Source organism: Blastomyces dermatitidis (assembly GCF_000003525.1).
Source record: "Blastomyces dermatitidis ER-3 genomic scaffold supercont1.1, whole genome shotgun sequence".
In the NCBI taxonomy this organism is placed as follows: domain Eukaryota; kingdom Fungi; phylum Ascomycota; class Eurotiomycetes; order Onygenales; family Ajellomycetaceae; genus Blastomyces; species Blastomyces dermatitidis.
Genome location: NW_025544774.1, coordinates 1,336,033 through 1,354,107, shown reverse-complemented (window position 1 = coordinate 1,354,107; position 18,075 = coordinate 1,336,033). Strand labels below are relative to the sequence as shown.

Genomic DNA, 18,075 nt, shown 5'->3' with positions numbered 1-18,075 from the left:
TATGCTATTTACTATTGGATCTAAATTGATTTGAAGGACAAAGATAGAGAAAAATTTTCAGACTGCGTAAATACCGTTCGTGTATTATGCCATGGTGAGATTGAGGGGGCTAAGTATATAGATGGCTTTTGGCTGAGTTATCAACGTCCTAAAAAACACAAAACCTGAACAGCAGAAGCCATTCAGTCTGCTTGGGTCGCTTGTCATGGGGAAGAGGAGAGCAGGATTGGAGGAGAATTGAAGAGGGAAACGAGAGCAAAGGACCGAGGGAGAGGAAGAGAAGAGCAAGAGGGAAAAAAAGAAGAGGAAGAGGAAGAGGAAGAGGAAGGGCAAAGAAGGGAGAGAGATGTTGTGGCAGCCAACCAGCCAGACCAACAGGTAAGTAAAGCAGTCCGTCCGTCCGTCCGTCAGTCACTCAACTCAGTGAGTTGAGTGGTGGTGAGTGAGGGACTGGAGATCGGCCTTACCTCCCTTGCTCCCGTTCCAACCTAGCAGGAGATCATGTACGTACGGGAAAAGTGGAGGCTGGGAGGAGGGGAATAAAATGCTCAGGGCAGCAGAATAGGAATAAGAACAGAGGGGAGCAGAGAGAGAGAGGGAGGGAAAAAAAGGGGGGGGGAGGGGAGGAGTAGAAGGTAAGCGTGTACTATGTATGCTATGCTATGCTATGCGTATCGTATGGTGGATGGGGATGGTGGATGAAGCAAACGCAGGACCCTCAGCAGACAGGACAGGACAGGACAGGACAGGACAGGACAGGACAGGGCAGAGAAGAGAAGAGAAGAGAGATCCTGCGCCTAGGAAATAAATGGGCGGTGCTTGGAGCCGGCGCGCGAGCGGATTGCTGGTGCTGGTGCTGGCTCTGGTTATGGTTATGGTTATGGGGGCGGGTAGGTAGTGGTGCTTGGAGTGGAGTACCAAAAGGGAAAAAAGCAACTGTACCTTTTTTTTTTTTTTTTTTAATTATTGGCAAAACCTTGCTCGGGCTACTTCTTGTCTTTTAATAAGAATACTGGACAGGAGGAACCTTGCACCCTAGGGAGGGAGGAGGACGAGGAGGGAGGAGGAGGAGGGAAAGAAAAAGAAAAAGAAAAAGAAAAAAAGGAAAAAGAAAAAGGAAAAAGAAACAAACGGGCAGGCGAGCTAATAAGATACAGATAGTAACTAGTTAACAGGCCAGGCCAGTCCAGCAGACGAGGCGGAGGAGGGGCCAGCGAGGAGGGAGGAATCTCTTCTTGTATCTATCTGTGTTTGTTTCTTGCAGAGAGAGAGAGAGAGAGAGAGAGAGAGAGAGAGAGAGAGAGAGAGATCGGATGGAAGAAAAAAGAGAGACAAGGGATGGGAAAAGGGACAGGAAAATATATGGAGGAGGACAGTTACGGATTAGATAGAGAGAGAGAGAGATTTATTCTGGCATGGATGGGGAAGCAGAAGGGAAGAAGAAGAGAGGGAAAAGAAAAGAGACCGAGAAGAGAAGAGAGCCCTCAATTTTGCTTGGGGAATTATTCGGCTTCTTTTTCTTTTTCCTGTCCTTTCTTTCTTTCTTTCTTTTTTTTTCTTTTTTTTTTTTCCCTTTTCTTTTCGTTGTCTTCCTTGGAGAGAAAGAGGAAGGGAAAAAAAAAAAAAAAGCAAAAATCAGAATATACCAACCTCAGTGTTTTTTCTTCTTTTTCTTTTTTTTCGTTTCTTTTTTCTCTTTTTCCTTTCTCGCAATATATTGGCAGGCAGGCGGAGGAGGCTGGGATCGGATGAGGCTTGCTTTGGGGGGGATTGGCCGCGGGATTGGCCGTAATCTATTTATTTAGTATATATATCTTTCTTGGTTACAGAGTACGGAGTACAGAAAAAAGAATTCAGAAAGTTGAGATGGACTGGACGAAGGGACGAAGAGGAAAGGCTCTAAATAATAAATGATGAATGATGAATGATATATAGCGTTCATGCTCACTACTCTTCTCAATTCTTTGGGATGTGTTGAATTATTGTAATTAAGTTCCATTCCAGAATGAATTTTCTTTTCTTTTCTTTTCTTTTCTTAATTACCCCTTTCATCTTTCATCTTTCATCTTTTGTCTTTTATTATTTTTTATAACAGATGTCGCTGGGATGTTTTCTTTTTTCCAGTTTTGGTTTCCTGTATTATTGTCTGGTTGGTACTGTAATATTACATACATACCGAAATACACAGAATACTTTATAATATAATACGTATGCGTTCCCAATACAAGAAGAACAGACAACACATGCTGGTTTTGAGCGACCACAATTCCACAAAAAAAAAAAAAAAAACCAGTCTGTTTCGTTCAACTGCTCGCTGGCCTTATTATTACTGTTGGAGAAAAGAAAAGGGAAATAAAAAAGGAAATAAAAGATCTAGATTCATTCCCCCCAAACGGGAAATGAAAAAGGAGCATAAAACCGGCCACCCCTTCTCTTTCTCTACCGTTGAAAAACCAGAGTGAAGATGCAGAACAAGCTTTCAAAGACGTGGCGCAGCAAAAGGGCTTTGGATCGCATCTGGGGGGGCTGGGTTCTGGAGATGAGATGAGATGAGATGTTCTTATGTATATGTATGTATCTGTACTATGGATGATCTCACTTTAGGTTACCAGCCAAAAAAAAAAAAAAATTCCATGTTCCTGTTCCTCGGTTTGGTTACTTTTTTTTTCTTTTTCTTTTTCTTTTCTTTTTTGCGTGTGTTTTCATCAGGGGGATTCCTTGTTACCATTAATCCGTACAGAGTCATTCATTGCTTTTAGTTTTATTATTCTATTGGGTTGGTTTGGTTGCTGTGCCGGAAAATGCTCAACCGTTCAGAAATCCTCCTTCTTAGGGTTCATGTCTCATATGAATAAGTTATAGATCGTTCATGGTTGTTGTTCATTTAATCCGTACTCTGTACAGATCCAGCAAATTAATTGGATATTACTACTTACTATATATATATTTATAAGCTTCCTCCTGCATTGAGCAAATGTATGTGAATGCACCGCACGCTGTAAGGATAAAGGCTTGATTGATTGATTGACCTCAAACTCAACCCTACCCTACCAATACCATAACCATCAATAATATTTATATTAATAATAATATGTCTATCGTGCGCGTATCAAAGATGGCAAATGTAGGGGGTTTGGCTTTTGCTGGGGCTGAAAGGATTCTCTCTCAAGAAACGTCCGTCCCAGTTAAAACAAAAAACTATGTAACTACTGCCTCTAGGTTATCCAGTAGTATAAAAAGATACAGTTATCGAGATGATGGGGATTTGGTGATATCAAGTGATGATTGTGATCTTGCTCTTTGTTTCAATTCAATTCAAGGAGTTTTGTCCTTTTGGACTTTTGCTACTGTGCATTTTTGTCAATAATAATAATAACCAAACAAACCCCTGGAACCCACCGCGCTGAACATAGATAGTAACTTGGTCTGGAAATTCCCTTCTGTGCCCTTTCTGCGAAGTAACGTATTCTCTCATTTTAGATAGACACACACACACACAGAGAGAGAGAGAGAGAGGGAGAGAGAGAGAGAGAGCAAGAATGAAACTGTTACCAATGTCAATCCCTGCTTCTCATATTCTTTTATTCTCATATTTTTATTTTTATTTTTCTATTATTTATTTTTATTTAACTTTTTAACTTTTCTATTTTGATCACGCAGCTGAAGAACTCCCCCCGCATCCGCAGCTGTGTTTTCTTTTAGTGATCGAGGACACTCCTGTACATAATATGTGCACATACTGTGTACAATGAGGGGGATTGGCAAGGGGAGAGACGTAACCACTTCTAACGCACAGGAGGGGGGGGGAATAAAAAGAGAGGAGGAGGAGGAGGAGGAGGAGATGCGAAACAAAGAACATTCTACGAGACGGGAGAGGATACTCTGGATAGACCAATGAATTGGCAACCAGAATTGTGGGAAAGAGTATCCCAATTTCTTCGTCGTCGTCGTCGTCGTCATCATCATCATCTTCTTCTTCTTATTCTCCTGCTTCAGTCTTCCTTCCACTTTTCAACTCCTTGTCTTTTCGCTCGTGTTTTTGCGCTTTGGTTGGTTAGGGGTAGAGCCGGAGGAGAAGGAAGAAGAAGGGAAGAAGGAGAAAAAAAGCAGGCGACAGATATCCGGGGTAAGTTAGGTTAGTCCACCAGTGCTTAACCCATGGTTATCTCATAAATAGAAAAGGGAAAAAAAAAAAAGAAGGAAAAAGAAAAAAGAAAAAAGAAAGAAAACCAGAGAACAGCAGCGGCACAGACGAATGATGAACTTTTGGTTTCCAGGACTGTAAGAAGCAGAGGATCTTCTTCTTCCAAGAACTCCAGAAGACTCAGCGAAAACGAAAGAATAGAAGAGTGGACGGGACCCTTGATATTGTAAGGTTGCTTCCATAACTAGTTAGTAGTTAGTTAGTGAACGATGTGCGGATTTGACGGCAACGGTCCCCAGACAGAGAATCGGTGGCGGCGGTGGGAATGCAGATGGATGCGTTTATGCGTTGTTGCGTTAATGCGTATGCTCTCTGCAGAATCAATAATAAGACACATGCCATTCGTATGGGGGGCGAGGGGGGGCCAGGACCGGGGGAAGCAAGAAGATCAAGCTTTTTTTATTTTATTTTAACGTATGCAACTACGCTTGTGGTTATGGTGGTTGCAGAATGCAGTCAGTTTATAGAGAAACTCCTTTAGGGAGATGAGATGGCCTGGTTTAACTCCCGCACTCTGCTCTGCCAGCAAGTTAGCAAGTTATCAGCAGGCGAATTGGAGAAGTAGAAGGGAGAGAAATATTATTATTATTATTATTACAAGAAGACAACAAAGAAGTGAAAGAAAGAAAATAAAGCAGGAGAAGACATACTCCGTATTTTGTATAACTAGTTATCATCATACCCTGCATAACATACATACATAGCTGGCAGCAGCCAAGCTGTAGATGAATATGGGATCTGGCATTTTGGACCCTGACCCAGTGAGCTTAACTGTTCTCAAATCTCTCTCTCATTTCTTGTTGTCTGATCTGAAGGGGTACATGTATGTAAATAATTGCTTGCTGAGCGAACTACGAACACGTACTGTAACGTTCTCGCCGCCGCCTTGTAATGGGATCATTCCGCGGGTCACTTCAATGTACAGTACAGACTACTGCACGGCGAGTTATATGTGGAAGCTTGTACATGTACATGTACTGTACATTACATATATATGCCTAATGTAGGTACTGAAAACATCCATGCCAAGTTCGTTGATATGTAGGCACTGATAGCAGGTGGCAGCTGGCAGTTGCATAGATTATTTTAGTCTCAGACCGTCATGGAGATCTCGGGGAATATCTACTAAAAATAATAAAAAAAAAAAATTTAAAAAAAAAGGAAGAAAAAGATATTGCCCCGATCCAGCATTCCTTTTTGGTAGGGATTAGCATGAGCTAGAATCCCGTTAACGTAGTGATTTTCCTTTTGTTGAATTTGGCTCTGGGTTGCACGAAAACCCTTAGTAAGGAAGGGTGTTTTGGAGAGGGGAAAATTACTGGAGTCAGTCGAGATGGAAATTGTTGGTGAGCCACAGCCACAAGGGGAGGCTCGCCTTGCTCGGATCTCTGTTAAGTTACCTTTTCCAAACAAAAAATATCCCCTCTACAATAATAAATGTAGTTAATGCTGAACAGGAATAATTCACAGTTGGAAAACAGTTGTTCCATCACGCGCAAGAACTGCTTACTACCAAAATTAGACCACTGGCCCTTTTCCATATCATCTCTGAGCACAAGGAGACGAAAAGAAGACGAACAGCTCTCCACATAACTATAATGCCTAATAATAATACAGAGTAACTAATTGTTGTCTCTGCGGATATGCACAAATGAAAACTAACAAGTTCATTCTCCCTCCTCAAACAGCCAACCTCCCCTCGGGGCATCGGAGGAAGATCTCCCTGGTCTCCATTGCCAGCCAGCCAATGGGTGCGGAACAGGGCTTTTTAGGGCGACTGGGGCTGGGATGTTTTTGCGAAACGTGATTCTGTTGGAAAAAGCGAACCTTCTTACTGGCTGGGCTCTTGAGTTGGGTGGGAAAGAAAGAAAGAAAGACAAAATAGGCTTAATATTTCCCGTGTTCTGTTCTGAGGCTCGCTCCTCCTCCTGGGTTACAGAGATTGCCCGCGGGCTTTGTATATAGTACTGTACGGAGTACATGTGCATGTACATGTACAATACTACCGTTCGTAGAGTCCATTGAAAATGATTCCACAATTGCGAAGATGAAGAGCTTGGGATTTGCCTGGGAGGTAACTACGCGTTGAAATCGAATCGCTGGGCTAAGAATAGGGCTTCGGGTCGATCAAAACGGATCGCTTGTTCCAATTTCCAATGGCGTATTGGAAATAACAGGACAGCGCCATAGTTATTTATCGTATTTCCGTAGGTACATACATGTAATAAGATGTTATGGATATCGTTTTCGTAACCATACAGCTAAGTACTATAACTAGCGTTACTAGATACGTCGTTGATTCGTTGGTCCAATGGAACATCGAACATAGCGACCGCTCAGCTAAACAAACGGTTGCACCCGCCCGAGAGAGGTAAAAATACATACATACTGGGAAATTTTTGTACCCGCTCATTCATGGGAAGAAGAGCTCGCGATTCTCCGCTCCGTTCAGATGTGAGAGGGGGAGCTTTTTCCTCTCCAAGATCGCTGTCCGTGTGGTTCGGCGCTTAAACAGGCCTCCTCTGGACATAGCTTTGCATTTCCTAGCCGGCTTGACAAGGGCAAACCTGGCCAAGGATCAACCCTGTCCACACCGGGGATAAGAAAGGAGGGATAACTTGTCTTGAAGGGAACAACTCACCGTCAATTGTCTTGTTGGTTGTCGACATTCAAGAATCAACTTACGCAGCGTATTTTGCACTCCATATAATCCCCTCCCTGCGAAAATGGGAAGGGAAAGAAATATTCCGTACTCCGTACAGATTACATGCACTCCCAATGATCTGAACTCAAAGCTCACTCGCCCGCTCCCGTTTTCTTCCTTTTCAGCTCATAAAAATACCATACGTAACCTCTCGTATCCGGCTTCCGCTTCCCCACTTCCAACGATGATGAAGTGGCACAGCGGGATGGACGCGATCCATGGTTTTGGTGGAGACACCACCAGCCACCCACTTATTATTCTTTCGACAAGATGTTTCGTGGCATGTCCGTGCTCAACTCCGTCCCCGAATCATCCAGGGAGAAAGAGAGAGCGCAGTGGGCAAATAAAATGGGTAGTCGACTTTGTTAGGCTGTACGGAGTAATCAATGTATCAAACAGCTCCCCATCCAGAAGTCGAAAAATCGGCCTCTTTCCACCCGAGGCAGACCTTCTCCTGTCCGTCTGCCCGCCAATCGCCAGATTATTTGGCCTGGCGCTTTGATATCCTGTTGTAGTGATCAATGCTAACAGGGAATAAAATGCTTTTTTTCCGAGCTTTAGGAGCGTCAGAATAACGATGAAAGCCAAACCTGAAAGGGAAAACTGACTCGTTAACGGAACCGGGTTTGAATGTAGTGCAAAAAGGGGTTGCTTATTCCCTTCCCTCTGGGATTGCTTTTTCGATCTTCCCCTAAAAGATGGAAAGCGTTTTTGGAAGAGAGAATTATCCGCGTGCAACGGACGAGAGATTTGGGAGAAACTTGGAGCGAGAATCCGCCGATCAATGCATGAAGCTAGGGGATACGATACGCCCGTAATCGATCATCCGAGCATCCCTAGCCGGCACTTATAGGAGCTACGCCGTGCCCTGGTTTATTTCGTCTTTTGCGGGAGGCTTTTTTCTGCAGGCAATTTATTTAGCTAGATCAACAGATCTGTTTCAAGATTTCGGGAAGTTCTCATCGGCGAAGTAGAGCATAAGTTCTAGTAGTTGGTCTTGTCTGGATCTCGTTAAGCCAGAATTGGAATTTCGAAGCAGGATCAGAAGATCACATCTCTTTCTCATCTCTTTCTCTATGGTCCTGGGCGGGCGGCTGAGTTTGGTGGTAGCCAGCTTCGATCTCATCATATCCTCAGCTTGCTACGGAGTACATAGACCTGTAATCATGAGAACTCAGCTCCTGAATCGTCACTGGTTAATACTGGCTTCCATCCTCATCGATTAATTGTCCCCAGCCAGCCACGACCATTTTCGCCTTGCTAAGATGGTTGGGCAGGTGGTGGCCGAATTCCTCACGGAATATTTTTTAATTTCCCACCAACCGTAGTATTTTCCTGCCCGTCATCCCAGCCTGTTGAGCTGAATTGCAGATTTAGCTCCATTTCGCCATGTGGATTCCACCCTCACCTGCTTCCTCACATACATATCCGTGCCTTAATGCAAGATAAACAGTATTATTCACTGGCGACTGTGTGGAGTGAGATCCCCAGGTCAGCAAGATTTTCCTTAGTAGTGTAGCAGTTGTAACCTGTCGGCCCATGCATTACATATCAGCCGCTCGCTGCCTAGGAGCTTTCGGAAAGCAACGAGGATGGTTTACCAGGGCCGTGTCACGACATATAATTTTCGAAAACGTGATAGTTACTATACTTATTCCTCTCGGCTGGTGGGTTTGAAGTTTGAAGTCGCCAACGGACCAGAACCACCCATATTGGATAGTGACTTGTCCAGGGCCATATATGACGCCGACATTTATGCCCCAGAACCTGATTCCCAAGGCGGTTTTCTCCCAAGTTTATTTGTATCAGGCCAGCCACCCAACCTAGTACTGGAAGTTCACGGTACCTCCGTTTCCAAAAGCCGCCGGCCTGTTGTTGCTGTGAACGAATGGGATCACGGGAACGGCCTGTCCGAGGTTTTATCCAGCCTTGTTCGATATCCTTCAATGGCCTGATTTGTCTTTAGCTTTCCAAGAATTATCTGGATTGCCGTCCTCAACAGGCGGTCAACGAGCAACAAGAGCGAGGGAAAGAAGAAAAGAGAGAAGAAGAAAAAGAACGAGGCTCCAACCACTCTAAGTTTACGGAATACATACGCAGTACTTACGGAATTTCTCCCCCTCTCCAGAACCAAGGAACACACCCTGTACGTGGCGTATTTCAAAGCGGTCACCGCAGTTCCATGGTAGTTGTTAGTTTGGTCGGACCCCTTGCTACCCTTAAATCAGCATTAAGGGACTTACGGACTAACTCCGTACATTGGGATAGATAACTATCCATTCGAGGCTGGCAAAAAGGTTGGTTGGCGGCGCCACCAAGGCGAAATGAGCCGGAAGTTAGCTTTTCTTCCAACAGGCCAAAAAAAAAAAAAAAAAAAAAAAAAAAAAAAGAAAAAAAAGCAGAAAGGATAGTTAAAAAACCAAACCGCTGAATTGACCTGCTCACTCGTCAGAATCTCGCACCCGGACCCCAGTTAGCCGAGATGTGCATTCGAGTTGGAGATTCAAGGCCCTAAAGCACGCCAATGAACCTCTCTCTGGAGCCTACTCCGACCTTCCCTGCATATCAAGTTAACAATAATAGGCGGCAAAACGGACCGTATGATTGCCGCAAGCACAGCACAGCAACAAATGGCCCTAAAGCGCGGCCTAACCCGCGCTACTTGTTAGTTCTTCGAGGCGGTAGTTATTATTCTGTCAAACCTGAAACATCGCATCGCCAACTCATCTGATAGCCGGGTCTGGGTCGAGATGAATGGGTTGCTACAGACTGGAGCAAAGAGAAGACAATTCCGCGGTGAGCAATTTGGCCGGCCTCTGTCCAAATCACCTGGAGGCTTCATCTCCCTCACCGGGTGTCAAAACCCATAACACTTATCTCGAGGTCTGCTAACTGTCACACTTGCTCTTCAGTTCTTTGGTTGGCACCTGCATTCTCCAACAGTCATTGTAACGATCAACACCTATCTTTTCGTTGCGGTTGTGCAACAAAGCCCCAAGGCAACGTGGTGATTGAGAAAGAAATGTTGAGCTGAGAGTTACTCATTCGTTCTCTCTGGTTCTTCTGATATTTGATACTATTTTTGTTCTGTTCATGAGGCGTGTATCTTTCTTTTCATTTTGCCAAAGAACAATACAGAACGGTCACGGAACCCGCGCTAGAACGATACGGCTCAAAATATTACATCCAGTATATGTATGTATGTACTGTACTGACACTACGTACGAAACCGGTCATGAAATATAAAATACATACATCCCTTGGTCCCCGTACCGTACCCGGGCTTCAGTGCCAGGGAATATCGGATACCTGATACCTTATAGGGTAAAATGGCACAGCTATTATCACTGAACTGCATACGCCGTACATGAATCTATGCCTGGTAAATCCGGGGTAGAACCAAGCTTAGATCCAAGCAAACCTAAATCTCGAAGGGAGAAAGAAATACCAGAACGGCAAAGAAGGAAGGACCAAACAACGCCAAATGGAATCCCTTCAAAAGTAGCTATACTAACACGCATGACAAGGTAGAATTATTTTAGCATGGAATTCCTAGCATCAGTACACTTGGGGTCGCTCCCACCTTCTCAGCTATCTGGTCCGCTTTGTTCTTCCATTGAAAGCCACAGGAACAGAAATCTGGTTGAGAACGTCCCATACAGGTACTACTAATATATATACGCCACCTACGGAGGATTTAATAAGAGTACCAGATCAGCAGATCATGGAACTCTCTCAAAGAAGAGCCTGCATACCGCAACTCAGACACACAGGAAGGTATATGTACTGTACGTACGTACAGATGGATGGATGCATGGAAAAAGTATGTACCAGCACAGTACACTCTGATCTTGGCAAGGGGCATGACAGATATCTTGACAGAAGGAGAAATTCTCCCTGAAAATATAGTTACAATAGAGGCAAACATTCTTGTGAATTTTTTTTTTATCTGGCATTAATTTCCATATTTTGGTTTTGGTTTTGGGTTCTTTTCTATTCCCCAACACACAAACTGTACTGTGTCTATTTACACCGCATTCTCTGGTTAAGACCCTCTTTCCCGGGGACGGGCGGGACTTCCCGTTGCCACACTTTATGGCTATTTTTTATTTTTAATCTTGAGCCTATAGTTACAACCTTGGGACAGAGGCCAGAAGGTTAATAAGTTACCAGAAAAAAAAAGCAAAAACCCAAGTTGAGGGGCTTGAGCCCTAACTCTAATTCCCAGGAACACAAACCGGTCTTAAGAATCAAACATGATAGGATAGGTGACCAGACACTGACAGACAGACAACTCATTTTCTTTGTTCACGGTTTGCCTGAGCGTGTCTCACATTTTTTATTTTTTATTTTTTATTTTTTTTGAACAGGTATGTACTTGAGGAGATATTTCAATTGAGACTAGAATCACAGCATATTTTCTTCTTATCAGATAATAAGATTGCTAGTGTTTCATATTGCTAGTGTTTCATTGTTCTGTTCTGAAGATACTTCTCATTTCTTGCTTTGTAGAGCATGTATTCAGCCATGGCAGAGATAAAAAATGTATTGCTTTTTTCTTGAATTTTTTAATGTACTGTATCATTCAACATGTGATAACTGAAGAAGAGATAAATGAACTTTCTTCAGTGAGATAAAAGTGTGTTTCTCAGAAGCTCATCTAGGTAAAGAAGTATCATAATTAATACCTGTCAAGTTATGAAACCTGAGTTAGGTTAAATTAAATGAGAACAATCTAAAAACAGCATCTTAGAGAGTTTCTCTCTTTTACTCTCTTAATAGTTCTTTCATTAACTAATAAACAATTATATAAGTATACTCGTGGTATATATACATCACGATGAGAGGAAACAAGGATAAGTCCATTAGTATTCCCCTGCATGTTTCCGATACAGGGCGAAGACGATATCAGCGGGGTAGACCATGAGGTCGGTAGGTAGTGCTAATGCAACGTAGAGGAGGGCAATGGACATTCTACTTCACAACTATAGGTTGTGATAGATACGGCAAGCAGTCATCCACGTTTTTTTATGAGGGGATATTGCTGCATCCCCGCCTCGTTCATGTGGCGAGCGGGAAAAAGCAGATGGACGTCGTTATATACCCCGCGCAACAGACATACAATCAAATACTGCTAATATACGGTAGTTAACCAACCATGCTAGCCTCATCTAAGTTATCTAGCTTGGTTATGTAAGATAAATCCCCGTTCTTACGTTTTTTACTATCAGAAACAGCAATTTCATCAATTGTTAGGAGATACACGCGAAATTCATCCGGAAGCGAAGCGCACAAGCGAGCAGACAGGGGTTGTAACTTTACTTGTCGGTTGTTCGGTACAGTGCATAAGGGTGGCGGCTCCATTTCGTTCCCTGCTGGTGACAACGTCGGGGAAGCGGGCTAAGAACCTCGTTACTGCAAGGCAAGGGGGGAAGGAAGCTGGAAAAAACAGAAGCCCGCCGTTAACGACCTGTCAGCTGCAAGAACAGAATTAACCTCACATTGCATAGTTTTGGCGGTGGCTTTGGACTGAAACGCTCTTCGGGTATGTGGGCAGGATGCGTGGTGGGGGTTCTTCAGGCTTCAAAGTGATGGCCGCATTTTGCGCATGCATAACGCAGATATTTGTGGGTTCTTCTAGTACGCTCGAATTTGATTCTGCCGTATGTATGTATGTACAATGTACATCCTGTCCAATTTGCCACTTCGGGGAACTCTCAAGCTTTGATTTCAGCTGGAAGCCGGAGGCTTTTTTGAAAAAGAAATGTATAAAGTTAGCTGTGGCCGGTGGGCTTTTCAGAATGGGAAATACTTGCAATCTGGAGGAGTTTTTGCATGTGGGAAGGAAATATCTATCTCGGGATACGAGTGATCAACTGCACATATTAGCCGTCTCCATGTGGTCAAGACCATAGTCGGTTTCGGTATGTTTTGCACGCGCCTTGTATGCCTAGCCTCGGTAGCATTCAAGTTAATATCCAATTCTGGAAAGTAATGTCAATTAAGCTACGGGACTAACGGAGCTGACACGGCGGGGGGGGAACTTATGATTATGGAAAATAATGCAATCGAGGGTCGGGATGTTGCTTTGTCTGGTATGGCATTGCAGCGATGGATTGGCGATGACGGTCCCTGTCAATAGTTCAGGAAATAATAATAATAAAAGATCGGAAGCTCGCTGCTGTCATCATTTCAACCCCCGCTGATTACCCCTCCATATGAAGGCTCTTGTATCCTGGCGTTTCCAGGGCTCCGCATTCAATAGGTCTTATTTTTCTCTTGACCTGTCAGCAATCATCAGCGCCCAGCGTATCTCATCGATTCATGGTCGAGGTCCAAAGAGGAGGAGGTTATTGATGATCCTATCGACAAGAGACAGCGGCCGCTCTCGCCGCATATCAACGAGAGACACCACCCTGTTATACCCAGTGCCAACAACCCCGATATAATCTCTACTGGATGTATGGAGTAATCTGTATGGGGATGCTGTGGACTTCATTATATACTTGTATGAGAGTGGAGCTATACAAAATACGCGGTACCAAAATAACGAAAAAGTACGCGGGTATACGGAGTACAGTTTGCGAGAAATACACCGTTAATTTACTAGTGTCTGTTTGCCTGTATTCGTTACAGCCATGGACGATACATTCGCACATCTACAGCCTGTAAACTCGACATGAATTGGTTAAAACGGTTCATCCCACTGTCTGATTGATTCCCGTCTTGGAAGAAGGAAGGAAAACCCTTGTCGTAGCATTGAACGGGAAATATCATTCGAACGGAACGCTGACCCTTCACGGTTCGAAATACTGAATTGTGAGATTTGCAGGGACGGACCCGGTGGCTTCCCGGGGCTCCCTTACGCAAGGGACAAAAGACTCCACTCTGCGAACACGCAGGCAGGGCTTGTTGTTGTTGTGTCTCGTTGACAGCAGTATTCACCAGATAGGCGGCGGACTTTAGCGGGGAAAATTGACGCTGACCTTCATCCTGATTGCAAGAGCAAATCCCGGAGTCCATGAAATCAGCGAGAAAAGCAGGCCGTGAAGTCAATGAACAAGAGCTTCCTCTGAGACAGGGATCAGGGTTCAAACGTCCAGTCCGATCGTATTATGAACAATGATTTGCAGTTGCTGGATTGGGCGTTTGGCTCGGCTGGAATGTTCGCACAATGTAATATTGGCACCAGCAGAGAGAGGAAATCGATGAAAGTAGAAGATCTAAGGGCTCTGAAAGAAGAGAAAAAAGGTGCGAAATTCATTCCCATGAAGACAAGTCCCAATGGTTGTCATTTTTGATATCCAACTCACACAGTCGAAAAGGAACAGACAAGTCAATAATCATTCATTGGGCAAGGGGGAATAACCACAACAGCACACTAAAGAGGGTCTAGACAGCCTGGAGCCGCACCATTTGGCGGCTGGTGGGAGAATCGCAAGCCGACAACGAATCACAGCAACAAAGGGTGAAGTGAGTGAGGGAAATCAGCGGTTCATGGGTTAGGCGGGCCGGATCAGAGGGTAGGCTTTGAAAGCGAAGATAACGCTGCCTCCAATCATGGGAGCAACAGGTCAAGAACAAAGGAGCAGAGGGCGATGGATAATTTTTGGCTTCGTTGATCGCCAGCGAACAGGCTACTGAATTGGGATAGTCCGGAAGCTGGGCTTGTCAATCGCAGCACCTGGTCTTGATTGACTGGCGGTGGCAGCGACCACGTATGTGACACGCTGACCATCAGACTATCCTTGAAAGCCGCACACCATCCATGCGTCGTCACTTGGTACGTTGGTAGGGAACGCTGCCAGGGATCTCCTTAGCCTGGATTATTGACCACAGCGATCAGATACCCTCGGCTGCCAGACTCCACCAACTGGCTTTTTTTTTTTTTTTTTTTGTATCAACCCCCCAAGGAAGTGCCGTGATTTTCCCATCTAAATTTGGCAAATTTTGTTTCGTGCGACTTGCAGGGGCATTTTGTGGCTTTGGGTTTTCAAGCATGTCCATCATCTGATGAGAAGAAGCTGAATTCTTCCCCCTTTCTTCAACTGTTCAAAACTCTAGTTGTACGGTGGGCCTGTCAGATATTGATTGCGGTCACAGACTCAATATCTTACAGCAGTGACAATAGCTGTCCACGGTGGGATAGTTCGCAGAATATCTTCCGCAGCCTCGTCAACTATTCATCGTAACCCCAACGGAGCAAATTAATCACTCGAGATTTTTATTCCTTATTATTTCTTGTTCTTTAATGTTGGCGATCAACTTGCCTGCTTGGATTTGAAAAAAAAAAATGGTCAAAGCGATCCTGGCCTTGAGCACATTGACACTGGCTAGGGAATAAACCGCCGGCGCCAATTTTGGATATTTGTTAACTCCTTTGGGCTGGACTGGTATACCATCCCCAGCCTACAGTTGCCTGACTGACAACGACTGGGATTGCAAGAGCTGCGTGATTTTTTTTAAAACTTTTGTTGGTAGGGTAGTTAGGGTAGGCCTAGTTATCCGAGCTTCTGCTAAGTTCTAAAACCTCGCGCCCAACCCCCCCCAAGTTCCCCAAGTCCAAGATTCCTGGCGCCTCTAGTGACCCCACCACCAGCGCATCCCAACCGCCGCCCTTGCTTCCCGACGTGGTACAGATTTTTAGCCTCTTCTGAATTGGCCCAAGACTTGAAGAACCAGCAAAATCCGAGCTCTTTTGTGGATGGCCTGCCCCGTTTCAGCTGCATCGACCCGTTCATGCATATGCGAGTATGCGAGAAAGCGACAGGACGGATCCACGCCACGGATCCTTTCTTAGAGCCATCCGCGACACCAAACCATCTCCAGCTTAGCTTGCCGCCTCCGCCTAGAACCTCCAAACCCAGGGCTCACTCACATTCGTCTGTGAGATTTGAATAAAAATAATTATTATTATTATTCTTGCAGCAATGTCCAACATATCTGGAGCTGACAGACATCCGCTGGTACATGTACTGTGCAAGCCTTACAACATCACAAGGCAAGAATGTCCGCTCGACTTTGGTTGGACTTTCGAACATCCTGTCCTCCCAGTAACTTAGGTAGTTAGTCAAAGACCCCTGCTCCGTGCCGAGTGGCTCCAGCCACTTCTTCTTTTAGGAAGTGGGTTTGCTGATGGGCTTATTTTCCATCGACTTTCTTGTGAGATTTCAGGAACACATCCGTCAAGGCTCAATACGGGGTACCTTCGTGCGATCCACTCTACGGAGTACAACAACAACAACAACAATAATAATAATAATAAAGAAGGGTCGGTTTAATAACATCCCCATGGTTGGTCGACTTGGCCCCTCAGCATGGCCAGAGCCTGATGGTGAATCGTTGCATTTATCTCGGCTTTTGTCGAAGAAAAGGCTGCGCAGCGCCAGTAGTACCCTGTACGGACGGCCTACAGGCTATGCGATGGGTAGATAATAATACACTTTGCTGTGATTGAGTTACACGGAGAGTTCAGAGGCGTAAGGGCGTGTCGCGTGTCGTGTGACTTTTTTTGACCGCCCAGGAACAAAATCCCCAAAACTTGGTACTTCACTGCTCTGAGTCCATCATAAACGAGGTCTTCGTACGTTGGTACGAATCTACGGGTGTTAACGAGAACTTTCTTTCGAATAAAGTTTTGTTTTTGATGTTGCTGTTTTTTGTCCGCGCCTGAATTTATGCCAAACGCCTAGTTGCATTCTATGTTACTCCTCCCACGGGGTCCCCAACCAACCCCCTATCAACGCATGTTTCCGCGCCCACGTCCACACTTGACCGGAGTAGGCTTGATTGTTGTCTACTATTTACCCTCGGCTGTGGGAGGTATTGGGTGTGTGCCATAGCACCCTTTCTCTTGATGTACTCTGTGGTTGTCTCAGCTGCCCCCTTGACAACCTGTACGGAGTAGCCTTCGTCGTACAGTTTTCTTCATACCTGTTCTTGTCCCTTTTCTGACCAACAGACATATAATTCCGTTAGCGGATAAGTGATTGAGAAGAGATTTTCATGGGAGACGAAACCTTAATACTACCTCTACCCAGCTTTCCCTCTGTGTACTTATGCATGTGCCGAACGCGTGGGAGGAGGTCGCCATTCTCTACCCTCTTGTCAACAGCCAAGCCCGTCTGATACTTCAAAAGGTGTGTATATCAGCTTCCCGGGCACACATGTATGTACGCACACACACCCCATCCATCCACAACATTTCGAACACGGACACTTCTGACCTCGATGGGTAAATCTGTTCAACAGAGGCTCTTCCTCGTGGCGTTGAGTGACGCGCAGCACCTGAGAGAAAAGTGCAGCACGATTATATGCATGAAATGAACCTTTTATTTTGGCCTGTTTACTACTGATGATATTGGCATGGGGATGGGACGCCTTGGGTTAACCCTCCAAACACCCCTTTCCTTGGAGCTCATCAACTGCTAGGTTTAAAGGTGTACGATTTTTACTGCAGAGTGTCAGTTCGCATTTGTTTCTCATTGAGGTGTTATTTCAAAGTAGGTCAGATGTCTGGTCGCCTGGGAGGGAGTAACTCTCCGATAATTCAAGAACAGAATGTACATGTGTGTACATTACATGTATTTTCTCTAGGTGCTATCATTATACTACAGAAGAATATACGTGCTGTACATATTAGATCTGTGTCCCTTGTCACACACGAATGTATAATGTGGGTTTATTGTTGTCCATCATATATTGTCTGTAGTGCGTAAGGTCCGTAAACAGTTGCAAATAGCAATGATACACCCCTATGCAGTCCCACACTGCCTTTGATTAATTCTTGTTCGAACCTACATTTCCATAAACCGTGAAAAAAAAAAGAAAGGAAGGAAGGAAGAAAAGGTTCGATATCAAAAGCAAAATCTATAATGCAAGTTAAACCATTTAGAGCAGCGATTACGACGCTCTTCGTCAGCTATCTGGCCGTTAAAGAGGTACGAGAGATAGCAATCAGCGCAACAATGGGTTACACACGGGCAAGGAGGCAAGATATGTCTCTGGAATTACATAACTCGAAGGTATTGGTGACCTGGATCCGATTTTGAGAAACCAGCAGAACCATGGTACCCTGACAAAATTCTTGGGTTACAAGAACGCGCGAGCGTTTATTGACCTGGACAACCTTTAGCTGGAGAACTAAAAAAAAAAAAAAAAAAAAAAA

The 18,075-nt window shown here is 44.6% G+C and overlaps 3 protein-coding genes across 6 annotated transcripts; 2 read left to right on the top strand and 1 right to left on the bottom strand.

Moving 5' to 3' along the window:
• The first annotated feature begins 6,884 nt into the window (after window positions 1-6,884).
• Window positions 6,885-8,216, top strand: BDCG_16074 (uncharacterized protein). Its single transcript, XM_045425349.1, has 2 exons — window positions 6,885-7,296; window positions 7,470-8,216. The coding sequence occupies exons 1-2, from the start codon at window positions 6,931-6,933 to the stop codon at window positions 7,500-7,502; spliced, it is 399 nt and encodes a 132-aa protein (XP_045271623.1). The 5' UTR covers window positions 6,885-6,930; the 3' UTR covers window positions 7,503-8,216.
• A 284-nt stretch (window positions 8,217-8,500) lies between these two features.
• On the top strand, window positions 8,501-8,922 carry BDCG_16073 (uncharacterized protein; the record flags this gene model as incomplete). The annotated part of the gene is made up of 1 exon (XM_045425348.1): window positions 8,501-8,922. The coding sequence occupies one exon, from the start codon at window positions 8,501-8,503 to the stop codon at window positions 8,861-8,863; it is 363 nt and encodes a 120-aa protein (XP_045271622.1). The 3' UTR covers window positions 8,864-8,922.
• Window positions 8,923-11,360: 2,438 nt separating this feature from the next.
• On the bottom strand, window positions 11,361-16,439 carry BDCG_00230. Of its 4 annotated transcripts, XM_045415747.1 has the most exons (4): window positions 12,725-16,439; window positions 12,410-12,656; window positions 12,231-12,347; window positions 11,361-12,132 (listed from the first exon to the last, which is right to left on the bottom strand). In XM_045415747.1, the coding sequence occupies exons 1-4, from the start codon at window positions 12,819-12,821 to the stop codon at window positions 12,057-12,059; spliced, it is 537 nt and encodes a 178-aa protein (XP_045279074.1). In that variant the 5' UTR covers window positions 12,822-16,439; the 3' UTR covers window positions 11,361-12,056. The 4 variants fall into 4 exon arrangements, with proteins under 4 accessions (XP_045279074.1, XP_045279075.1, XP_045279077.1 ...); XM_045415748.1 differs by having other exon boundaries at window positions 11,361-12,347; window positions 12,725-15,644; XM_045415750.1 differs by having other exon boundaries at window positions 11,683-12,132; window positions 12,231-12,656; window positions 12,725-12,877.
• Between the last annotated feature and the right edge of the window lie 1,636 nt (window positions 16,440-18,075).

Excerpts from the sequence above, each read along its gene's own strand:
- BDCG_16074 (XM_045425349.1), top strand. The coding sequence starts at position 6,931 with ATGGGAAGGGAAAGAAATATTCCGTACTCCGTACAGATTACATGCACT. Across the intron at positions 7,297-7,469 it reads GGCTGTACGGAGTAATCAAT|GAGCGTCAGAATAACGATGA; the intron begins GTATCAAACAGC and ends TCCGAGCTTTAG.
- BDCG_00230 (XM_045415747.1), bottom strand. The coding sequence starts at position 12,821 with ATGGTCTTGACCACATGGAGACGGCTAATATGTGCAGTTGATCACTCG. Across the intron at positions 12,657-12,724 it reads TGCAAAAACTCCTCCAGATT|CCTCCGGCTTCCAGCTGAAA; the intron begins GCAAGTATTTCC and ends TTTTCAAAAAAG. Across the intron at positions 12,133-12,230 it reads CTGTACCGAACAACCGACAA|TAAAAAACGTAAGAACGGGG; the intron begins GTAAAGTTACAA and ends TGTTTCTGATAG.